Source organism: Schistocerca serialis, chromosome 5 (assembly GCF_023864345.2).
Source record: "Schistocerca serialis cubense isolate TAMUIC-IGC-003099 chromosome 5, iqSchSeri2.2, whole genome shotgun sequence".
Classification (NCBI taxonomy): Eukaryota; Metazoa; Arthropoda; class Insecta; order Orthoptera; family Acrididae; genus Schistocerca; species Schistocerca serialis.
In genome coordinates, this window is record NC_064642.1 from 75,931,417 (window position 1) to 75,957,157 (window position 25,741).

At 43.7% G+C, this 25,741-nt stretch overlaps 1 protein-coding gene across 5 annotated transcripts in view; it reads left to right on the forward strand.

The window, feature by feature from the left end:
• The window catches only part of LOC126480743 (uncharacterized), a 1,220,032-nt gene that overhangs the window by 897,888 nt on the left and 296,403 nt on the right, over window positions 1-25,741 (forward strand). The window contains exon 1 of one of the 5 annotated variants that reach the window (XM_050104019.1): window positions 6,081-6,293. The exons of the other annotated variants lie outside the window; for them this stretch is intronic. Within the exon in view, the coding sequence (XP_049959976.1) occupies window positions 6,262-6,293 (32 nt within the window). The 5' untranslated portion in view covers window positions 6,081-6,261. Of the gene's footprint in view, window positions 1-6,080; window positions 6,294-25,741 lie in introns of those variants that run through there. 5 annotated transcript variants of the gene reach the window in all.

Here is a 25,741-nt window from a genome sequence, read left to right on the forward strand (position 1 = left end):
CTACATAAGAATAATTATAATATGCAACTGTTAGCTGCGTATTACTATATCATATTACTATATCACTTTAACGACATTTACAAAGTGTACCATTCAAGTATGCATTTATTTACAAATACACGTACAAGCACTTATTTCTTTCCACGTACCGCCTTTTTAGACACATTATTGTATTTAGTTTGGCGTCCATCGCACAAACCTACGTTTGCACTCATCAAATCAGTTAACTTTTTCCGTTTCTTCCGGCATTTCTCTCACTTGCCCGTCGTGGTTTCTGCACAAAAAGCACAACCTGCTAGCTGACAGTCACGGGCAAGGGATGACCGGAACTGTGCCACAACTTTCAACATATATGGTGCTGCGGGCTGCCGGAGATATCCTATGTGACCGGGATGTAACAGTGGAAAAACTTATCTATTGCAAAATTTGAATATTCAGTGCCCAGCACGATCTATGAGAACGTTCTGAACGAAGAAGTTACCAACAGGGCAAATGATTTCTTCAAAAGCTTTGAGGAAATAGTATAAAACGTAACGCTGGCTACAGCGTCAATCAAGAGTTGCATCACCATGATAGCACTGTCGTCAAATAAGACTAATATTCATAATATGGCCTGATGCCGTACTACAGTTAAATGTCAGCTACAATTTCTGACTAGTTTTGCAAGTACGATGTTGGCTGGTAGCTACCTCACGATGTAATGTAAATGTGAGGCGACGAAGTTGGACTGGAGATTTGCGCGTATGATGAAGCCATTTGACCTGTAGGGAGAAAAGCTGCTGGAGGGTGGGACAAGACGAATAATAATTGCATTATAGAATGAGATTTTCACTCTGCGGCGTAGTGTGCGCTAATATGAAACTTCCTTGCAGATTAAAACTGTGTGCCGGACCGGACCGAGACTTGAACTCTGGACCTTTGCCTTTCGCGGGCAAGTGCTCTACCATCTGAGCTACCCAAGCACGACTCACGACCCGTCCTCACAGCTTCAGTTCTGCCAGTACGTGCATTGACAGGAACGCTACATGGTTCAACACAGTGGTCGACGATGGAGATAGTGGCCAAAGAGAAGACTACCAAATGATGTAAAACAAACACAGCTTAGTCTGTAGTTCATTATTTTATTCGATGATGTTCTCTGGCTTCCGTAGTGGTGACTAACTGAAGATGGAAGCTTGTCGTTCCGAAATGCATCACTTTTAATGTGATCTTTTAAAGAGATGAACATTGTCAGTGTGGTTCAGACGAAATAGTCTTAAAATTATAATTTGAGTTTCTTGCTACTTGACATTTAATACAGGAGATAGTGCAACATGTTCCTAAAATAAATAAAATACACTGTGGAACGTATTCACATCTTCATCTATAATGTGAAGCGCGTGGCAGAGCGTACTTCCCACTGTACTAGTTATTAGGGCTTTTTCCCGTTTCATTGGCGTGTGGAGCGCAGGAAGAATGATTGCTTAAACGCCTCTGTGCTCGCTGTAGTCAGTTTAATCTTGCCTTCGCGATCCGTATGGGTTTTACTTTACCTGGGAACAGTAGTGTTTTCCTGGATTGAAGTTGGTTTCAGAAACTTTCACAGGTTAGCTTGCGTCTGTCTTCAAGATTCTGCAGATTAAGTTTTATTTTTAGCATCTTCGTGGCACTCTTGCGTGGGTCGAACAGACCTGTGACCATTCGTGCTGCCCTTCTTTGCACCATTGTGAAATCTTATCAAGATGTGAGTGAATATTTGCGCAGCTTTTTTTCAGAACTCATAACACAGCGGTAGTTTCATTGCTTGATCAGAGACAGACCCTCTGTGGTAGTAAGTGCCGTCTAATGCAAGGCCCGAGGCTCTGTTAAGGCAGAAACTATTACTGGCCTTGTAGTCATTGCACAGTGTGAGAGGTATTGCCTAAGGTTGTAGTAATGTATAAACGACCGCATCAGCCGCAGTCTGTTAGGGGACGGAATAACAAGTGGTTTGAATCAAACAGTTAATGTGTGTCGAGTCCGTGCTTTGAATTACAAAGCGCACATGTAAATGTAGTAGAGCGGCTGGCAGTAGCGCTTGCATCTCGTTTGCACCGTGACGCGTACCACATCCGCACACGCACCAGGCCCTTGGCAGCGCCCCAGTCGTGCACTGCTCCGTTGGCGCACTCTACCTCCCACGGTTGGTATCCGATACACTGTGTCCGATTAATATCTTCGTCTGTAGGTAAAAACGGTATGTTGTGTATTGGAGTATTCCTCATTAGTTACGTGATCTACCCATCTAATCTTCAGCATTCTTCTGTAGCACTACATTTAGAAAGCTTCTATTCTCTTCTTGTCTAAACTATTTATCATACATGTTTCACTTCCATGCATGGCTACACTCCATACACATACTTTCAGAAGCGACTTCCTGACTCTTAAATCTATACTCGATGTTAGCAAATTTCTCTTCTTCAGAAATGTTTTCCTTGCCATTGCCAGTCTACATTTTATATCCTCTCTACTTCGACCATCATCAGTTGTTTCGCTCCCCAAATAACAATACTCATTTACTACTTTAAGTGTCTCATTTCCTAATCTAATTCCCGCAGCATCACCCGATTTAATTCAACTACATTCCATTATTCTCGTTTTGCTTTTGTTGATGTTCATCTTATATCCTCCTTTCAAGACCATGTACAGAATACGTTCGCGTATTGCAAGTCTTTGAGTTACGCAGATGGAACTCGAAAGAGTTGTAGTGGCCAGGAGCTTGACCGGAGCATAAACTGAAACCAAAATTGATGAGCCTTGCGTGGCCATTAGTTGGCTTTCGTATGTGTACCTTCGGTTCAGGTTGTTTTGTAGTTTTTCTGACTTTTCACCAGCGCGAGTAGCTGCATTGTCAAAGATTCACTCTCCTTTGCTGGTGGTAGACTGGAATCGAGACGGCGGCCGAAGTTTTTGTACCTATCGAATCAACGTGTGAGGGCATTTCCCCAGCTCTGCCCTCGTCACTTGCAGTGGTTGTTCTCTGCAGCACTGGTATGCAGGATTTGCTTACCTGTCTGTCTATTTCTTGTTAGAACCATCGTCATGTGTATGAATTTCAGTGGCTCCTCTGAACAGGCGGGGGTACTAGCTCTTTCCCCCAGCAAGAATAAGCGTGTTGGCGAATTTTATCACCTGCAGTACCGTTAATGTTCCACGATCCTGGTATTGATAGACGGTGTGGTCATTCTAACATGGAGTTTATTCCACGTGTGCAGGTCATTCTGTATACTCACGGCATTTGGAACAGCTCCTTTTTGTCCTTTGCCGACACTCTATGATGTTCTTGGACGGTTTGTAAATAAGAAATATCAATGTCTGTGTTATTAAGAAGTACGACGCAGTGTACCTTCCGACATGCATAACACAGGCATTGCTATTTCGTATTTATTCGCCGACACCTTGCCCTCGACTATTAACAAATATGCCGTTCCTGGAGGAGAATATACGTAATATACGAGAGCAGTTTGTAGCACGAGTATGACATATGGAAGTTTGGGTGTGATCGTGGTATGTGCACGGATAGCTGAAGCGGTTAAAGCGACCGCTCGCATATAGCGAGAAATCCGGGTTCGAGTCACTAAGCGACGCAAATTTTCCTTGTCGTTATTCTGATATACAGCGTAAGGTGGTTTATATTCACAACTGCTAATACATTTTGTGAATATCCTTCGCGCTGTGTGCGCAGTATACGGCCAATTCTATCATCCTGGAGATGTACGGCAGAAAGGCTGTACCCGACGAAAGTTATCATGCCCGTTCGCGCAAGGAACGTCAGAAAAACATTTAAACAAAAGTCGGCCAAAGATTCCGAGACGAAACCGAACAGCAATACTTTCGTGAAGGCCTCGTCGCTACTGCTGTGGAGGCCGAGTTTGTGAGTTCTTGAAATGGCTTCTGGTGCAGTACACCGCTAAGACAATTTCTCCCTGCCACTATTACACAGCTGTGCCCCAGGGTCAAGTAACAGGATAGGAGAACGAAGGTTCTACAACACTAACAAATTGTAACAAAGTCACACAAATGAGTTAAAATGTTTACTTATCTCAGAGACCTGTTGGATAATGAAGTCTGCAACACTGCTTGTAATATAACACAAAAAGGCCCTCAGTGGCTAAGTGCAAATAACCGTAGGTAAACTTCACAGAACATAGCAAATGCAATTTACAGTGACTGTCTGTCCACTTCTCAGAGTTCACTAAACGACGTTCCCTGTCTTAAGTCAGCCCTGAACGACAACCAAGTCGGCGAGAGCTACTCTTCTATCTTCCGAGTAGGCTTCCGTCCGTTGTCGTCCAGTCATTGGCGGATTGTACTCGGCTGGCAGTTGGCCGAGGCGAAGTCGATATCTTCATCCTCAGCGCCGCCCTTGGAGCTGGTGGAGTTGGCAAGCTTGGGCTGGCAACTGGCGAGTCTCTACGGCACTGGCACCAGCTTGCATCTTTGCGCTTGTGCTGCTTTTGCCCCGGTTGTGTCTTGTTCGGACGGCACAACGAATACAGCGAACCATCTTGAATCAAATAATGAGACACGGGTGATGTCGCTCGGTCGCAGCGCTCGGCTACAGAGTGTGCAAATTCCCAGGGAGTGGATGGTCCGGGTGTGGCCGGCAGAGGCCGCGAGCACATTTCCGGCCGAGCCCGGCCCACGGGATAGCTGCGCCGCTGCGTCACCGCCCGCTGCGAGAGGACGTCTCTGTGCCGGCCGAACGCCAGCGCAGTCACACTTTGTTGTTACTTTTGTGTTTGTCTTGGTCTTAACTTGTCAAATCGCTTTTAGGGGGCAGATTTCTCAATAAAATTACTAACATCATGAGAATTTGCCAACATTTTTCGCTCATTTGCCTTTTTGAAGTAAATGAAAATCTAATTTTGCTTATTATCCAAACAAGAGGGTTTAATTGCTTCGGTACATAACGGAGACGGAGTAGCTAACACACGTGGGAGGGAGATAGTACGTGATATCTTATACTGTACTAGTAACTAGTAGAAACAATGAATTCAGCTTCTTTGACTGCTAGGAAACGCTACATATATAAAGAGCTCAAAGCAGAACAACTACTATAGTAACAGAATCACAATCTTTTGTAGTTGTAGACCAGCGTGGCTTTCCTTATACAGTCAAGCGAAACAGGTTTGACTAGGAAGAAAGAAAAATCGCATGTGCAACATCAATAACACGTAATTTCTTTATGAGATAAACAGTGTACGAATACTTGTAGGGTTTGGAAGTTCATGGCTGTGTACAGGGGAGTAAACGTAAATTATGTTATACAACAAGGATTGCGCTTCGTTGTATTTGATGCATCATCAGTGACCTGAAACATATTGGTGTTGTGCGTCGTTACTGAAATTTCGAGAGAGCAGTTTCCGGGAAGACTCCGACAACGTAATACTTTTCCCACTCATATCTCGCGAAATGACCACGACGAACGTTTTAAACATTTCTGGCACCTTGATTAAATAATTTTTTTTTCGGTCACTAGTTGTTAGTGTCTACGTGGGATGCGCGCGCGTTTTGCAACTATTTCACTACTTTTTACAGTAAGACGCAAAGTGTCTATAAAAATTGATGTAAAAGAAAAATTGAAACAGAGACGGAGTTCCGGTATCACGATCTAACATGAACGATATAAAACAAAACAAATTGCAGATACATAAATTCTAAATATGAATCGTTATTGTAATAATAGTAGCAACTGAAATCGACAATTTCACAATAGTAAAGAGTAGAAATATTAATGGTGACACTTTTTAATCCGTGTGACTGTTAATTAATTCCAAAGCGATATTACGTTTGAGATGCGAAAATGTAACGTGCTCCTTTGTTGTCGCTTATCAATGGCAGCGACAGGGTGGCTGCGTGAACGACGTGAGGGCAGCGGCGGCGAGTTTTCAGGCTGCCTCGGGCGGCAGCTGTTCGTCCCTGGGTCGGTGACCCTGGCCGCGGACATGACCTGCACAAAATGGCCGCGCGCGCGCACGGCTGCCAACAGCACAGGCCGCCGCGCGAGCACGCCAGTCGCCCCTCGGGCCCTCGTGCTCGCGTGTGCAGCGCTCCACGTCCTCACCGTTCACTGTGCTGTTACGGGAAAACGCGAGTTACTAGTGTCCGTCAGAGTGAATTATGTTGCCGACGGTGGTAATAATCACCAAGAAATGTGAAAATGTGTCTCGTGAGTGAGAATGGAAGTGCTGCACTGAAAAAAAACTGTGCTCCATTGGCTGCTTAACGTCAATCATTACAATGGAAACCATGTGTTATCAGATGTTTGGAAGGTGGGTTGTTAAATCTTAATTTCTAATGCTTAATTATATTGCATTCGGTAGTATGCATTTCACACGCCTGGAAACCTTGGACGAACAGTGAATGTCTGTTAAGGTGATACAAATCCGTGAAGCATCTGCCATTGCATCATGGTTTAGTTTTGTCGTAGTCGTATTTTTGTGACGTGACCAGTGCTATTATGGTATAGTCACTTGATCTATATTCTTCATTCTCCACGCGTAACGGATGTGGTTTGGACATTGTCAACGTGAGCAAGACACACCGTAACTAATTCACTGTAGGTAAGTCTTCACCCTATAGTAAGTGACACGTTCCATACCTTGGAAACCAAAAATTCTGTGTCTTCCTGGGCCAGTAACTATAAATGCGAGAATAACTCTCCATCCCAAATATAAGATGGCTATACGAAAGTACCTAATACTGTCCTAGATAGCACAACAGGCGGAAATACAGAGATTACTTTATTGTAACAAACACAAATGCTAGAATTATCGTTTTGCTTTGAAGCAGTACTGCAATAAGGAATAATCATTTATTTCACTAGAAATTGAATTAAGTGACAGCAGCGACAAACGGTAAATCGAAGGTCACTCTCTGTATATAGCACGCAATCGTGCGACTAGTTTTATCTGCGTTCGCGGTATTCTTATCGCAGGCGGCTGTTACTACGGGCGCCTGTGTTTCGCGAAGTGCAGTTGTGGTGGCAGCCTTGCGGACGTGCAGCTACTGCAGTGTTGGCCATGTTGCCACGACCTATCCCAGCGCCGGCCCGCATTCCGTCCACAAAAGCGGACAAAAAGAGGAGGGGGCAGACGCGTTGGCGTCATCCTGTGACTTCAGCATTTCCTGGGAACCACATCCCGCGCACGTTTTCGGCGCTCGTATGACGTGTGCCGAAATTAATAGCGACTAGAATGATACGTGTGTGGGAAACAGTAACGAAACAGCATACAGCTTGTCTGTGGTACTGCCAGCGCTGCAGCTAATTTACGTTCTCTGTTCCTGTCCGTAGACAAGTTTTATTGTTTCTAATCTGTCTTCTACGTTAACTAACTAACCTAAGGACATCACAACACTCAGTCATACGTTAACTTACTGAGTGGCTTTGACCTTCAGCGACAGTAGCGCGAACGCGTGGTTCAGGGCCAGGAACTACAGCATAAGAGTATTTGCAACAGATTAGAATCCCAAGTGAACACGAATGTATGATCTTAAAGTACAGAAATTTGCTCATGTCTAAGAAATGAACACTAGAATTGTTTTGAAGGAGTGTTACGTACGTTCTATACCAATCTTACAGTACGAAATAGCCATCGGATATTGAATTACACAGTACTAGACATCGTTCCACCTGGAAGGGCAGATGCAGCTGAAGAATTTGTCATCGGCCAGTTAATTAAGAAACCCGCAAACTGTTAAGCCTTAGTCGTTAGTATCGTGCTAAAGAAGCAAGTATCAACCACGGTTTTTCTAAGAAGACAGTTTTGAAAGCACGCCGCTGACACAAAACGAGTGAAAGGGCTGGGAATCATATTTGACTACATTAATAGGATCCATTAAAAAATGTAACGTAAAAGCGTAGGAATATTTCAAGGATTGTTTTTAAACCACACAACTAAACACTGTTTCAGGATGACATGTGTAAGAGCTTCTTTCAGTGCGGTTGTTCTCAGTCAGTAAACAGTACGTTCATTTCAACTACCCAGAAAAATTAAAAACATAGTATAAACCAGGGTTGGCGAATCTCTGTACGTTTACGTGCCTTTTTTCAAGGATATGTTTAACACGGCCATGACGTGCCTTCAGACTAATCGTAGAACTAAATTTCTTTACTGAAACTACTATTTTTTGCCTTGCTTATTTTGTACAAGTTTATAATATGACAGTGAATAAATGCATGCATATTTTAGTATTTGATAGCGCATAGAAATTTCTACTCTTCTGATAAATGAAAGAAACTAAGTACTTTCATATTAATACCCTTTATCTGCAGTCAGAAATAGAACTGTTATACAGCTATCTTAAAATAAACATTTTTAGTTTATCGACACGAAAGAAAAATTAATGTTATTTCTGCTGTTGCAAATCCGATGCCAAATAATTTATATTAGGTGTATGCATTGTAACTTTTAGCGTAATGCAAGCTGAGCTCGAGGCAATTCGATCTTAAAAACAAATCAGATTGTAAATATCTTTAATTACAGACCACTGATGGTGCTTTACCTCAATAGAGCTAAACACGTCTGGCGAGGAAAACTCGCATTTTCCATTTTCTTGTAACTGTAGGACAATATGGCCACACAAATGAAGAATTTAATTGACGGTCGTTTTTTTTAGCGCGTCTTTGATGTTATTCATTTCACAAAATAATGACTCACAGACATAGGTAGATGAAAATATTGTGAAGATAGCAAACGGCAGCTTCCTCAGACGGCTGTTTATGTTCGGAATTGCATTCCCCAATTCCATCATTTTAATGTTGGCCCATTTTTTGCTCATATTGCCTTATAGTCTTACTAATTCGGTTATTTCTGTTCTTTTCTTGTTTCGATAAATTTTTTTGAGTTCAAATTGAATTAAACTGGAAAACAATCAGCTACATTTTATGAAACTTCCTGGCAGATTAAAACTGTGTGCTGGACCGAGACTCGAATTCTGAAGGAAGTTTCATATCAGCGTACACTCCGCTACAGAGTGAAAATCTCATTCTAGCTACATTTTAATTTCCAGCTAGACTTAGACAAGTTCAGTTTATCAAGTGAAGAAGTCACACCTGGGTACATAATAACTTCTAGTGTTCCCAGTAACTCTTTAAACTGAGAAAATCTGATTAAAAGTCTCCGATTGAAGACTGTGCCACCGAAGAATATTCCTCAGTGATTCTCCCCTTCATCTGGCTTTTCATGTAAACCAAAATCGCTGATAAGTTTGTCAAATTTGGGAAATAGTTGTAGTTTTTGGAAACAATATCGTTATTAAAAACTTGCAGTCCAGCCTCAAAAGCGCGAAAAAGATCATTGATAACAATAACTGGATTGTTTGTGGCTTGAAGCTTTACGTTCAAATTCTAGAAATGCTGGCAGCATGTCCATGAAAAAACATGAATTTTTGTAAGCCACGTAACTTCATCTAACAGTGTTTGTTGCACAGTTTTTCTCCCATTTTGTGAAAACAGCCTTATTTCTTCCAAACAGTCGACAAATCTAAGTACGTTGCCGCGGCTCAATCAGTATATACTCCACTCAATCAGTGAACATCCTTATACATCATTAGGCCATTGTACAGAGTTGACTTCAACTAACAACACTTCGAATTTTCTTTCATTAGAAGCTTGCGACGATGCAACGTTCAGTATTTTTTTGTGACAACGGCCTTTATACACTGAGGTGTGATGTAAGTATGGGATAGCGTAGCGATATGCCCATACATGGATGATGCTAGTATACGTGCACGAGGTACAACACGGCGCAGATAAAAGTAGCGAGGAAATGCTGTGAAATTACAGAAACGAAGAACTGATGTAGACCTACCCCTTATTTACAGTGAAAAATATAGTGAAATATACCTTTTTAGAAGATGTTGAAAGTGACCCCCTGCAACATCAATGCACGTCTAAGGATATTCAGATACATCCGTGTAAAGTTCGGATATCGACGGCGGCAATTTCACGGCTGATGATGTCTTTCATTTCTTGTATTGTGTGAGGAATTGTTTCATAGACCTTGTTTGTCAAGTGTCCCCACACGAAAAAAATTACATTTTGTTAGATCCGTCCAACGTGATGGTCACAAATGTTTGCTAAGAGTTCGTTCCTCAGTGAACACATCACGGACTCTTTCCAGGGATGTGGCGTGTTGCCCCATCTTGCTGGACGAAACTGTAGTGTCTTTCATATTCAGTGAGTTGAGTACAAAAGTGTCAATAATTTCCATATATGCAACCGTGTTGAGGGTAGGGCTGTTGATAACATATCGATATATCTATATTTTTTTAAAGTATCTGTATTTATCGTGACATCTTTTCCTCCGATATATAGTATATCGATAACGAAATGGCAATATCGACTGCTGATATTTTTGTTTTATATTACATTTCTTTCGCGATTTCCTGTAAATATTTGAAATTGCAGTAGAACATAATTTTGCCTTCCCAGTGTGAAGGAAGCTTACTACTTTTTGAGATTTCAACACATCCAGTCTTTCTCTTTGACTGTCTGGAAGCGTCATAGGAGGCACAAAGAAGTTCGATCGCACTGAGGGTGGTATTGTGAATGGAATAAGAGGGTGTGAGGGATAGCACGTCAGTTGCGTCAAAAAAAAATTTGTAACGCATCTAATGTACTATTTCTTCACATCGGCATTCTTCAAAAACAGCTGCTGTAAATACTGAACAAAAATGTAAATGACAATTCGCGGCGTGTGGGTACGTGGGAGGGTAAATGCTGACGTAATCGGCGCGTTTGGAGAAACGAAAATACAGGGAAGACGACATGAAGTGTTCGGGGTGAACCCGACATTTGACGAAACCGAACGACGGACCCATCGGACACCTTTTATTGTGCCACTTAAATGCAGTTACCATTATTAGCAAAGTGGTTATCGCCAAATGCGAACGTGCATTGAAATTCTTGCTCTGAGGGAGATAAGCAGCTACTAGCTTGTTGATGTACAGAATATCTAATAATAGATCAGTACTTAAATACAGCTCTAAAACCAGCAGTGTATTTACAACGTGCAGCCGATATTGTTATAGGCTCGGGCGTCGATGTTTTTTCCGTCTATACATCGATACTTTTTCTCTATATACCGAGGGCCTATAGTGATATCTCTTTATATATCGATATGTCGGATTCCCGATATTTTTAAAAATATCAACAATCCTAGTTGAGGATAGTGTCACAATAATGCGCGTTCCAGTTACACCGAACCAAAGGCTCTTGCCGAGTACCTCGTTTTCTGTGAATTCTCGTGACCGGAAAGATGAAACCATGGTTCATCACACACGATACAATGGAAAGGGTCTAACAAAGCATCGTCGGAAAGGGTCTAACAAAGCATCGTCAATGTTATTTAAAAGCCACGTACAGTAATCATGACGTTCCTGACTGTCACCCTCCTGTAATAGCTGTAGAACCGTCGAACGATATGGCATCAAATTAAGACTTTTCAATATGCGCTGGCAACTCCTCCTACTTACATGCACCTCTTGACCGAATTTGCGAATAGTCTTCTTTGCGCTCTCAATAATTCTACGGCGAATGTCAGCATAAACTTCTGGTGTGCGGAACTGAATGAATTCTGTATCGTTTTACATTATGCGTAGGTATGTAGGTGCGCCAATTTTTATACCGGCTGTGTATTGCTCTCTTAGCTGGTAGTCCTCTGTCAGGATACCTGACCCAGAAAATTTCGCAAGTTTCCTTAATCGAACCTGTTTCCACACTTGCTTCCACAATTTCAATTCTTTCTTCTGTCGTGAAAGTCATTTTGCAAACCGCAAAGAGAAACGTCTAACTTCACGGATGAAATAAACTGAAATGCTGAGAGGAGAATTCTAACAGTCAATCAACAGTGTCAACAGTGTGCCGAGATACCAAACTTCAGGCATTGCCTCTCACCACGGACAACGCAGTGGCCGACGGCCTGCACTTAACGACCGAGAGCAGCGGCGTTTACGTAGAGTTTTCAGTGCTGACAGACAAGCAACACTGCGTGAAATAATTGCAGAAATCAGTGCGGGAGGTATGACGAACGTATTCGTTAAGACAGTTCGGCGAAATTTGGTGTGAATAGGCTCCGTCAGCAGATACCGACGTGAGTGCTTTTACAAACAGCACGGCACCGACTGCAGCGTCTCTCCTGGGCTCGTGACCACATCGGCTTGACCTTAGAAGACTGGAAAACCGACTATTTGCAGCCAGACAATGATGGAATTGTAATGGATGACAGTGCACCATGTCACTGTGCTACATTTGTTCGAGATTTGTTTGATGAATATTCCGGACGTGTCGAGCGAATGATTTGGCCACCCAGATCGCCAAACGTGAATCTCGTCTAACATTTATGGGACATAATGGAGAGGTAAGCTCATGCATAAAATCCTGCACCGGCAACCCTTTCGGAGTTGTGCACGGCTACAGTGAGAGCTTGGCTCAGTATTCCTGCAGGGGATTTCCAGCGACGATTTGAGTCCCTGCCACGCTGGGTTGCTACCCTGGGCAAAAGGAGGTCCGACGCGATGTTAGGAGGCATCCCGCGATTCCTGTCACCTCTGTGTGTAGTGCATACATCTCCTTCTCCCCCCCTCTGAGGCAACTTCTTCCTACCCCCAATCTGCCTGTTCATGTTGTCGTTCCATATCTACCTGTACATTTCCTACTCCACTCTGTCTCTCTATCATCTCCTTTCTCTTTGTCCATATCCTTCTCCCCCTGCCTATCAATCCTCTCCTTCCGCATTTCCTTTTCCAACTGCCCATTACCTGTCTACACGTGGACAGAAAGGAGGTCAGTATCGGTCGTAACATCATCTGTCATTTTTAAAATTGCGGATCTAGATTTCAGTTAAGAGTGCAGCCATCATCAGTGTGTTATAGGTAGTCAAGTACACTCAACATACTTATAACAACACATATTTCAGTGTAACGTAAGCATATACAAGCAATAGGGGGCACCTTCCACCTGCCTCCTGCAAGTCCCCCTCTCTGCCCATATCCCCCTCCCCCTCTCTTTGCCCGTCTACCTCGCTCTCTCTATCAGTCCATCTCCTCCTCCACATTCCTGTCCATCGCCTTCTCCCCCCATCTCGCTCTGTCTACCATCTCATCCCCTCATTTCTCCGCCCAGTCGATCCTTCTCCTCCTCTCACTAGCCATCTTCTCCCTCCCCTCTCTCCCTGACCAACCATGCCCATGAAAAGATGTAGCCCCTCTCCCCAGCGAGGCAGGGCGATACTACCCTCACAATAAACGCGTCTCTCTCGCTGTCCGTCACCTCCCCTCCTGTCCATGTAGGCCATCAACAAAGGAGGTGGCTTACAAAACACCCATTCGGCCTATACTTGAGTATTGCTCGTCAGTGTGGGATCCGTACCAGATCGGGTTGACAGAGGAGATAGAGAAGGTCCAAAGAAGAGCGGCGCGTTTCGTCACAGGGTTATTTGGTAAGCGTGATAGCGTTACGGAGATGTTTAGCAAACTCAAGAGGCAGACTCTGCAAGAGAGACGCTCTGCATCGCGGTGTAGCTTGCTGTCCAGGTTTCGAGAGGGTGCGTTTCTGGATGAGGTATCGAATATATTGCTTCCCCCTACTTATACCCCCCGAAGAGATCACAAATGTAAATTTACACAGATTCGAGCACGCACGGAGGCTTTCCGACAGTCGTTCTTCCCGCGAACCATACGCGACTGGAACAGGAAAGGGAGGTAATGCAGTGGCACGTAAAGTGCCCTCCGCCACACACCGTTGGGTGGCTTTCGGAGTATAAATGTAGATGTAACTGTCCTCCTTCTCCTTCCCCCTTTGTTTTGTCCACCTCATCTTCTCGTCTCTGTCACAATCCATCACCTCCTTGTCTCTCTGCCCAAGCATGCCCTTCTGTACTTGAAGAGGTCAATAAAGCACGCTGACAGCACTCCAATAGCAACACGTCTGTCGAGCAGGGCAGCGTGTTCGCCAGTGGCTGAAAAGAGTCATGTTTTTGTGTGTATCTCTGCTCCTAGTGGAGGTAGAAGGTCATGAACCGTCAATGCTGATGCTTGTTCGGATTGCTATTTTTGTGCCAGATTTATTTGAAACCGATCCAGGGTTCGGAATGATATCCCAGATATACACACATACACTTTGTTTTATACATATGAGGTCCAACGCTACGCAATGATGTAATGGCATCACGAGGTAGGCCCGTCTCCATGAAGCTGTGCCTTGGGCATTGTGAATGGCTTGCTGCAAGCCCATCCCAGTGAAACTCTTAATTTGGTTTTTATACCATAATAGTGTGCATCCTCTAGATCTTCGGTTGTCGACTTTTCTTGTATAATTGTTCTTTGCACTATTATAATGTGGCCAAAATATTTCAGCTGATTTTGGTTGACAAGGTTCGACTTTCTGGTACTGAGCACCTCACGATCGATACATTAGGTCGATGTGCTGTTCGTGAAGTAATCTATAGCACCACATTTCCAGAGAATCAATCCTATGACGATACACCTGTTCTCCTGCGTAGCTCGTGATGAGGAAGATTTAGAGTTTGGACGAAGGTGAGTTTTGTCCTGCCAGTGATGGAGGTGTCCTTTCAGATAAGAGCAGCTTTTGCCATAGAATTTCTCGCTATCAGAATGCGCCTAACGGATCTGAGTCTCGAAATCTCCAGTACTAGTGACAACAGATCATAAATACCCGAAGCGACTGACAGCGTCTTAGCCAGCAAGGTCGTTGTATTGTTGATTTCAAGACCCATTCTCTGATTTGTTTGATCAACCTTCGCACGATGGTTTCCAGTTGATACTCGTCTGTTGCAGCTTCATACCTGGGAAATGTTAATTTTCCTGTCACACACAACGATGCCGTTATAACGCTTTTATAAAACAGATGAAATATTTATGTAGCGTTTTTCATTAAGTACTTTACATAGCTAACTGCATCGTCAACTTAAGTCTGCCAGATTCATCTACGACATTAATAGAAAGGACCCCGACAAGTTTCCTGGGGCACGCCTGACGTTAGTTCTACGTTTGACTCGCCATAGAATATAACATGGGACTGTCAAAACCTGGATTTTGAAGATGATTAATTTCGCCTGCAGTATTATCTTCAGTGTTTCCTATGTGAAAAACTTGAGACTCGGCTCTTCTCACTACCGTTACGTTACGCAGCGTTGCAGACACTCAGCCGTACATTTGCTGCATATGAGCAACATGTCTGCATAGAGAGCGCATACTACTACCTGAGCTCTGTGGCCCCCAGCGGCGTTGCTGAATAATCTTACAGATGTACACTTTTCGTTATGAAATGGTTTAATTGAAAATCTCGCTTTGTTGACGACTAATTAGAAGATTTATGTTCCAGTTCAGACACTTGGTAAAATTCTGTACATTACAGTTCATACGTACGTAACCCTGGAACGCTAAACACGGTTTTCGTGCATCGTACTGGTGCATCCTCGTGGGACTGCTAGGCAAACGATCTGGGTCATTAAGTGAAGTGTTCACCGAGATATGTCGAGTATCTTGACTTGATTTTTCCACATTTGCAAATGGTATCACAAGTCGATTATAGTATGTTTAGAGAATTTCAGCACCTTCGCTGCAGACCTTTTGGGACAAGTCTGTTTCACCACAAAATTTTACTTTGCTAAGTCTGCTGTTGTCTTGTCGATAGAAGCACTGCAGAAAATACGTTTGCGCCAGGGACTTGGCTTGGGGTCACAGAGGAAACAATGGCATTGTGCTGGTGGGAATTAAAAGTATTCCAACAGGCAGACGATTTGGAAAGCACTCATATTCTTAGAAGGCGTTTGCTCTGTATGAAATCCGGCAATATTGCAAACGTAAATACAACGTAATGGGCTACTTATCGACGGCTGCAGCAGATTGAAAAATAAAATGTGTGCTTCAGTTATTCCATATTTAAGTCCGGTACGAGTTTGACGATCGCGGTGCAAGAAGACTGCATTGTGTTTCCGTCTTGATTGCATTTGCCGCATGCGTGTCGTGATATCTTTTTGGCAAAGAGCGGTGAAGCGGCAAGGTATGTGTTGTTTGCAGGTATTGAGCAATGTTAATGTAAGTTACAACTTTGAAAGGTATTTAATCCATGTTTACATTTATATAGAGCAGCAAAATATCGTTTACAGGAGTGTATAGTGACAAATGCTGGTGATACATTATGTCAGCTTACAGCAAGTATTTCTCTTCTATTACTGAGTAACCAAAGTAAATGTATACATTAGGAAGATTGTAAAACACTTTTTAGTGCTGTAACTGACGATAACGTTTCACATCTAGTACTCTGCGCGATTAGCCTTTTTGTCTCGCCGCTGTCTCCGGAAAGGACGTCACATGTTCATGTTATAAAAATAATACAAAATGCAAACAGAACGATACCCCCTAATGTTCACGATGATGACATGACCGTCGGCACGTGTAGGGAAAATACACTACTGCCCATTAAAATTGCTACACCAAGAAAAAATGCAGATGATAAACAGGTATTCATTGGACAAATATATTATACTAGAACTGACATGTGATCACATTTTCACGCAATTTGGGTGCATAGATCCTGAGAAATCAGCACCCAGAACAACCACCTCTGGCCGTAATAACGGCCTTGATACGCCTGGGCATTGAGTCAAACAGAGCTTGGATAACGTGTACAGGTACAGCTGCCCATGCAGCTTCAACACGATACCACAGTTCATCAAGAGTAGTGACTGGCGTATTGTGACGAGCCAGTTGCTCGGCCACCATTGACCAGACGTTTTTAATTGGTGACAGATCTGAAGAATGTGCTGGCCAGGGCAGCAGTCGAACATTTTCTGTATCCAGAAATGCCCGTACAGGACGTGCAACATGCGGTCGCGGTCGTGCATTATCCTGTTGAAATGTAGGGTTTCGCAGGGATCGAATGAAGGGTAGAGCCACGCGTCGTAACACATCTGAAATGTAACGTCCACTGTTCAAAGTGCCGTCAATGCGAACAAGAGGTGACCGAGACGTGCAACCGATGGCACCCCATACCATCACGCTGGGTGATACGCCAGTATGGCGATGACGAATACACGCTTCCAATTTGCGTTTACGGCGATGTCCCCAAACACGGATGCGATCATCGTGATGCTGTAAACAGAACCTCGATTCATCTGAAAAATTGACGTTTTGCCATTCGTGCACCCAGGTTCGTCATTGAGTACACCATCGCAGGCGCTCCTGTCTTTGATGCAGCTTCAAGGGTAACCGCAGCCATGGTCTCCGAGCTGATAGGTCATGCTTCTGCAAACGTCGTCGAACTGTTCGTGCAGATGGTTGTTGTCTTGCAAACGTCCCCATCTGTTGACTCAGGGATCGAGTTGTGGCTTCACGACCAGTTACAGCCATGCGGATAAGATGCCTGTCATCTCGACTGCTAGTGATACGAGGCTGTTGGGATCCAGCACGGCGTTCCGTATTACCCTCCCGAAGCCACCGATTCAATATTCTGCTAACAGTCATTGGATCTCGACCAACGCGAGCAGCAATGTCGCGTACGATAAACCGCAATCGCGATAGGCTACAATCCGACCTTTATCAAAGTCGGAAACGTGATGGTACGCATTTCTCCTCCTCGCACGACGCATCACAACAACGTTTCACCAGGCAACGACGGTCAACTGCTGTTTGTGTATGAGAAATCGGTTGGAAACCTCTCGTCATGTCAGCTCGTTGTAGGTATCGCCACCGGCGCCAACCTTGTGTGAATGCTCTGAAAAGCTAATCATTTGCATGTCACAGCATCTTCTTCCTGTCGGTTAAATTTCGCGTCTGTAGCACGTCATCTTCGTGGTGTAGCAATTTTATTGGCCAGTAGTGTAAATAAATGGCGGATTAAGCAGAAATTCGGTGGTGCTCGTGTATTGTAGTCGTGGCAAGAGAGGAACTACATGGATGGGGTTTATATCACTGTCGTGATTTATGTCGAATTTATAACTACACTATTTGATGAAAAGAACCTGGAGGGCGCTAGGTGATACTGTATTAACCACTAGATGTCACGAGAGGAGTTGCGGCAGCATAAAAGAAGCTGGGGGAGTGCGGTGTTGTAAGTAAAGAAGCAGCGACAGGAGGAGGGCTCGGTCAGGGCAGCTCAGTGGCTTCGCACGAGCACTTGCCGTTGTATCGTCAGCGTAACAGGTCCATCAGGGATATTTCATTCCTTCTAAAGCTGCCCGTGGCAACTGTCGGGGATGTGATTGATGTGGAAACGCGAAAGAAGAAACAGATAAACCAAGACTAGGTAGACCTCATGAACTGACAGGTAGTGACTTCGAGCTCTGCAGAGAATGATAATAAAAATCGCATGAAATCAGCGGAAGGAATCAATCGCGAGTGCCAAAGTGCCACCAGCACAATGAATGTGCGTAAAAAAAAAAAAAAAAAAAAAAAAAAAAGTGGGATATAGTGGTCAAGCAGCTCCGCATGAGCCACATTTCTGCAGTCCGTGCTTAGGGACGCTTGAGGTGGCGTTAAGAACGACGCCACTGGACATCGTATAAGTGGAAACGAGTCGTTTGGAGTGATGAATTACGCCGTACACAGCGGCAATTCGATGGGAAGGTTTGTGTGCCGAACTTCTGGAGAACATTACCTGCCATTATGGGTATATTGCCATCTGTGAAATACGGAGGAGATGGAGTTACTGTATGGGGGGCACTTTTAGTAGTTAGCGTGTGATCGCGTTTTGCGCTTAAGGAAAAGTAGAAGAAGAGTCCGTACACAATGTTCGTTAGTATCGGCATGACACCGCAAATCGTCATAAAGCAGCATCTGTAAGGCAATGGTTTGTGGACAGTAACATTTGTGAAGTGGACACGGACAAGAGTCCCGACATGCACCCAGTGGAATACCGTTGGCATGAGAGAGAATGTCGATATATCCCAACGTCCAACGTCACCACCTTCTCTGGTTTCGCTTCTTGAGGAAGAATGGACTGTCACTCCTTCACAGACATTCGGAAACGTCATTGAAACTATCCATAGAGGACTTCAAGCCGTCATAAAGGTGAAGGTTGGACACACGCCCTACTAATGTTCACTGACAGGTGCCCGGGTACTTTTGATCAGACAGTGTAGTTCTCCGGACCAAGTTAAAGCTCCGTGTCTAATTTCCACAGTGTCGATCGGACGTTGTCCATTGACAGAAATTATGTGTCGCATCTTTTCCTTCTCCTATTGAAGCAATTTCTTCCGTAAAACCTCCAGGTCTGAAATCGTTGGGAAGGTGTGTGCTACCGTACCTGTCTAAGTAGCGATAGTCCGGCGCCTGTGCCACGGAGCTTCAAGGGGGGGTAGGACGTCAAAAGGCGAAATAATTTTCTTTATATGTGAAATTTTGTCATTTTTTCACTTATTAATGGCAGCATTAGTTGCTATAGGTACACTTTTCTTCATAAGTAAGAGAGATTCTTCGATGAATTTTGCACAGCAGGAAGAAAAGTGTACCTACAGCAACAAATGCAGCCATAAGTAAGTGAAAAAATGATGAAATTTCACATGTAAAAAAAAATATTTTGTTATGTTTTCGAACTTCCACTGCTATGAATGTGAATCCTTAATCCTTCCTAGTGATGCTGACAAAGTTTTATGACTTTAATTGTAAAAGTATAGACAGTGGAAATTAAAATGTCCTGTGATGCCTCTGCTGCTCCAAGTCGGCCCGTTTGACGTCCTACCCCCCTTAAGGGAGTAACCGGAAGCGTCCTTGTGAGTTTTATTACAGAGGGCGCTATTCTGAACGGGGGGGAATTCTGCTGAATAACATTTCAATGAATCATGCGTTCAGGAGCTGTTAGCGTCCAGTACCTCTCACAGGGGGTAATTTCAAAGGCACGCACGCTATTTTATCAGCAAGAGATTCTCTATAACAGTATCAACAGCATGTCACTCCTGTATGACACATGATGTTTGCCAGTTTTAAGGCAGTTGGTTAATTAAACTGACTTAGTCGCAATTTAATCTACACAGTAAAGAGGTATCCCAAATGAACACCTTATATTTATGGATAGGTGATGTGCAGGATAGGTTTGATGAAATTTGTTACGGGACTTCGAGCGTCATTAGTTTACTTAGGAATGTTAGCGTAGAGAAGGATTTTACGATATTGATGGCAGCTGCTGATGACTGCTTCTTGTCCTGTGAATTACATAGTAGTCTTTTCAGTCCTAGGAGTTATTCGTGCCTCATCTCTGCCTCTGTTCTCTGCATTCACTAAATTTCATCAGTATATCTGTCCTTGATGCACAACGCCTCTCTTGTAGCGTCTGTCAGTGGAATTTGTTTAGTATCGGCGAAACGTTCCCACGCAGGCTAAACGATCCCGTGATGAAACGTTTCGTTCTTCGTTGAATCTTCTCTGTCTCTTCTATTATTCCAACCTGGTGGCGTCTCCCGACTGACGATCAATATCAAAGAATCGGTCGAGCAAACGTTATGCAAGGCACGTTTTTAGGGAATGAGTAACACTTCTTAAGACGCTACCAATGAATCAAAACCTGGTGTCCCTTTTCCTGCAGTTTGTTTTGTGTGGTCATTCCAGTTTAAGTAGAACCGGATGATTATTTAATTAGGCATTTTACAATAGTTACTGTTTACACTGATTTTTAACTAATTGTATTCAAACTTTAGTGTATTTTAAGAACTGCATTATGCAATAGACTGTTGTGACAAAATATTTTGTGCGACGCTCGCTTTCGGTCAAGGATCAGACCCTCAACAGGTCCAAAATCCACCTCAGCTAAGCATTTCCGTAATTGAAATCGTTGTTTCCAGATGTACATATGCCTCTGAGGTTAAATGGATATAATGTTACATATATACAGCGAACATCAATGATGGAACAATGTATATCTGACAAGTGTTAATCGAGTACCGCAAATGCTTAGCTGAGATGGCATTTGTCCCTGTGATGTTCTGATCCTAGACCGAAATCGATTGTCTCTAATAAAATATACCGTTACATCAACGTATTGCATAATGCAGACCTCTACATTCATTAAAGCTGTACAACACCATGTCCACAAAATATTTGTATTGGATTTCTTCAAATGGTTCAAATGGCTCTGAGCACTATGGGACTTAACATCTATGGTCATCAGTCCTCTAGAACTTAGAACTACTTAAACCTAACTAACCTATGGACATCACACAACACCCAGTCATCACGAGGCAGAGAAAATCCCTGACCCCGCCGGGAATCGAACCCAGGATTTCTTCAACTGTGCTTCATATCTCTCGGTGAATTGCTGACAGGGTCGTAGCTGGAGGAATCTAACAAATGTATTCGGTATAGACGCCTCGGGAGACTGCCTTGGTTGAGTCTGATCGTATTGGTAGAGGATATTCCCTTTCTAAGCCAATTAAACCAAGCGAACCATGGGTGTGATGCTATTGTAGGCAGCGTAATGCATTTACTTGAATATAGGTTCATTTTTCTTGCCGCTGCTTAACAAGACTGTTAAATTAAGTAAGTGGCATTCCAGTATTCTGTAATAATGATTTGACAGTAGCGTCCATTGCAAGTGAAACTGCTCAGTTATTCCCTTCGATAGCAGAGTCGTCTTCGTTTTCTCCTCAGTCCGAAAGTTGGTGGACTGGTTCGTACTTTGTCCCTTGTTGATGCTCTCCCGTCTTCTCCCCTCCTTCATTGCAGCGATCAGAGCAGTGAGGAGAGATGAGTGACGAAGTAGGTGGCTGACCTTGCTCTCCTCCTAGCGGTGACTTTCTTGAGTCGCGCTCCTTGTCTCTCCTGCGCTTCTCAGCACTTCGGCAGTCCACCGATATCTACAGCACCCTCCTTCAACGCTACATCTGGAGAGTTTCCAGGTTTTCTTTTTTCTTTCTGCTACGTAGGTTTCTGCAGCGTACAAGCATCTGTTCAGAATGCAGCCCTTGAAGAATCGTTTGCTGATAGTGTGAAAAGGACACTGTTTACCAAAGTGCGCAGAAAAAAATTGCGAGTGGACCAGCAACGGAGGAGGCTGGCCTTTAAGCCCCCGTGCGTTGCCGGCGTGCGTGCAAGATGGCGGCGGCCTGCGCCCTGACCCGCTATCGACCCGGCGCGTTGCGCTAGGTTATGTCCGCCGGCGCAGCGCCGTGCAAATCGATGGGCGTGGCACACACGCCGCCAAACAAAACCTGCCCCAAGGCAAAAAGCCGCGCGCCGGTCGCCGCCGCCGCCGCCGCCGGCGCTGCCCTTTGCTCCCACGCACCTTCCAGGAAAAGCCCTAATTATCGGCCAGCGCGCTTTTGTGCCCAGCCAGCGTGTGTAGCCTGTTTTGTCCCGCCGACCGTCGACACGCAGACCTTTATCGCGAAGGCGTAATTACGGGGTAGGCGTACTTTTGTGCACGCAGTAGACCGTGTAGGCTTATGTAGAAAAAGCTACGTAGAAAGTACGGTGAGAGAAGCACAATGAAAACGTGGAGCAATTATTCTGTCGGCCGGTCGGAGTGGCCGAGCGGTTCTAGGCGCTACAGTCTGCAACCACGGGACCGCTACGGTCGCAGGTTCGAATCCTGCTTCTGGCATGGATGTGTGTGATGTCCTTAGGTTAGTTCGGTTTAAGTAGTCCTAAGTTTTAGGGGACTGATGACCTCAGCAGTCCCATAGTGCTCAAAGCCATTCGAACCATTTAATTCTGTCATACCAGCACACCTGTATTTTATTTTGCTTGCTCTCTTAAGGCACATCGACTACAACACCAACGAAGACAATGGAAATGGTTTCGAAGAAATTTTTTATGTTTACATATACAGAATGAGACACCTGACTTTTCCACAACAATAAATGTAGACCCACAGACATTTGTAATTTGTTTTAACCTAGAGAAATAGTGAGCGAAAGCTTACGAAATAAGTATATTTCTAACATACATGTAGACGTTACTTTTTTACGCAAGCAGTCCTTTACGCCAGATTAGCATATTTGTGTCAGGCAGATTAAGTGGTCTGACTCTTACGTTGGTAATTCTTTATGAGTACCATCAAAAGCGGTTGGATTTTCATTTTATTGCACTAGTTGAGACAGTCTATTTTATCATCTCGCAAGTCTGGACATAATACGAGCATACCATTTTCTAAAGGAAAGGCCATATGTAATACAATAATTGTATTATAGGGGACGAGATGAAAAGTAATGCCCCGAATTTTTCATGTAAAAACTCTTAATTTTTTTAAAAATAAACAAGCTTCATTAACATTCTACATCTTTGTTGTTCGTGTCTACATATTAGCAGCCCACTGCCGCCAGTGCGTTCCGAATTGTAGTGTGTAACATGGTGGTGCGTAATGTAACTATGTCGGTGCGTGAGAGACCCTCAGAAAATTGAAAGCACGAATTCGAAGAGTTCGTCTACACATGAAGCGCTTCGACATCTGCAGTAATCCTACGCCTTGAGTTCACCACAGTGATGATCCAGTGCAAGCAGCGACGAGGTTGTGCCTCCCTCAACAAAGTCAGACATTCTACAGGAAGATGTCAACAGTCCGCAGCTCGTGGTCGTGCGGTAGCGTTCTCGCGTCCCACGCCCGGGTTCCCGGGTTCGATTCCCGGCGGCGTCAGAGATTTTCTCTGCCTCGTGATGACTGGGCGTTGTATGCTGTCCTTAGGTTAGTTAGGTTTAAGTAGTTCTAAGTTCTAGGGGACTGATGACCATAGATGTTAAGTCCCATAGTGCTCAGAGCCATTTGAACCATTTTTGAAGATGTCAACAGAGTGGTCAACTTGGCTTCAAATGGCTCTGAGCACTATGGGATTAACTTCTAAGGTCATCAGTCTCCTAGAACTTAGAACTAGTTAAACCTAACTAACCTAAGGACATCACACACATCCATGCCCAAGGCAGGATTCGAACCTGCGACCGTAGCGGTCGTGCGGTTGCAGACTGGAGCGCCCAGGACCGCTCGGCCAGGTCAACTTGGGACTTAAGTGTTCGTCTCCAGAGTAACACTGTTGAGAAATAAATACGTAGACAAGCAGAATAAAGATGTGGAATGTCAATAACGTTTGTTTCATTTAAAAAGCCTTAACAATTTTCACGTAAAAAATTCGGAGGCATTACTTTTAAACACGGCCACTTTTAAACAAGTACTCAGGTACTTAAAAGTTTAAAATCGTGCGTAGCACACCCCCATTATTTCAAATATTACACATGCAGTTAGTAGAAGCAAGTGGCCTATAAACTCAGGCATAATAGAGGAAGGTTATACGTGTGTATTATTCACATTGTTTAAGATTAGTAACCTTTGAACTCTAATTTATTAGCGACGTGTTTCGACCAGGAGTGCTCATCATCAGGTTTCAAGGGGTTTGCTTGTTAATTAACGCTCTAAGGTGAATAATCTTGAACGCTGTGAATAGTTGAAGTACATAAGTACACCCTGTATTATAACACACTCACTGGAAACTAACCTGTCAGTATGGGTAATGATTATACATCTGAAACATCTCACAAGAAATCACGAATTAACTACAGTGAATTTCTAGATTTTGAGTGCCGCGTCGCCCTGAAGTTCATTCAACTAACCGTGGCGAACGACCTAAACGCTTGTGGTTTGCCTCCACCTCGCTAGTTAGCGTACAGAGTGGAGATAACTTCCAGACGGTGCACCATCCAAACTGTACAAGAAAGCGTATTAATTGTATTTTTACTCCGTAATTTCCTGCAAGAACTACAAAATAGTCGTATCACTGAATTTGTCTCATACAGATACGCTATTCTAGCGCAATAAATTCCATGTTTTCATTTAAAAACTTCACTCCTGTATCTCGTTGGTAAATGAAATGGCGAAATCGTGTTCCTCTTTCTTTCGTGTTCCCCTGCCAACTGTTTGCCTGTATGAAAAGAGATCACCAATATGTTTAACGGGTCGAAAGGCAGTAATTTGTCACACGGCACACATCAAGTCTATAGCCGAGTTCTTCCCAAACGTTGATAAGTGTGTTTTCAGTGATTTAGCAACAGCTGCTTCAATCAGGTTTCTTAATTCAGGGAGGTCTGCTGGTAGCGGAGGCTCGTACTCACGATCCTTGATGAAGCTCCAAAGGAAAAAATCGCATGGCTTTAGGCCGGGTGAACGTGGAGGCCATGCAAAGCAAGCCCTGTCATTGCGCCCCTTGCGGCCTATCCAGCGCTTGGGTACAGTGAAGTTTAACCAATCTGGCGGATTGCGGCGGAAACATTGCGCGCTGCACATGCGAACTGGTGCCAAACACAACTGAGTTGCTCTCTCACTTGACATATCATTTATAACTGTAAGTTTAATGTAATAAATATTATAAAACGTTAAAACCCCGCCCGATATTAATTTATAAACACCCTGTGTTTTTACCCCGTAATTTCCTGTAAGAACTACAAAAGAGTTACATCACTGAATTTGTCCCATATAGTTCTTCCATTCTGGCGCAAAAAATACACTAGTTCATAAAAAAAATGTAACGGCTCTATCTCGGCGATTATTGAGATTGTGAAAACGCTGTTTGTGTTCCACGAGTTTCCTGCTCACACTACTCGTCTAAAGGGAAAGAGATTCGAAATATCGTGAACGAGGCCAAAGTTATTTAAGGTGAAAAAGAGAGGTGTCTCATCTTGTTTTGCGGAAAAAACATCTTACGTTTTATCAGGTGAAATTGTTTCTACCAGTTCGTCATAAATAAAGTTGTTACTTTTATTTTTCCACTGCTGTTGCGTC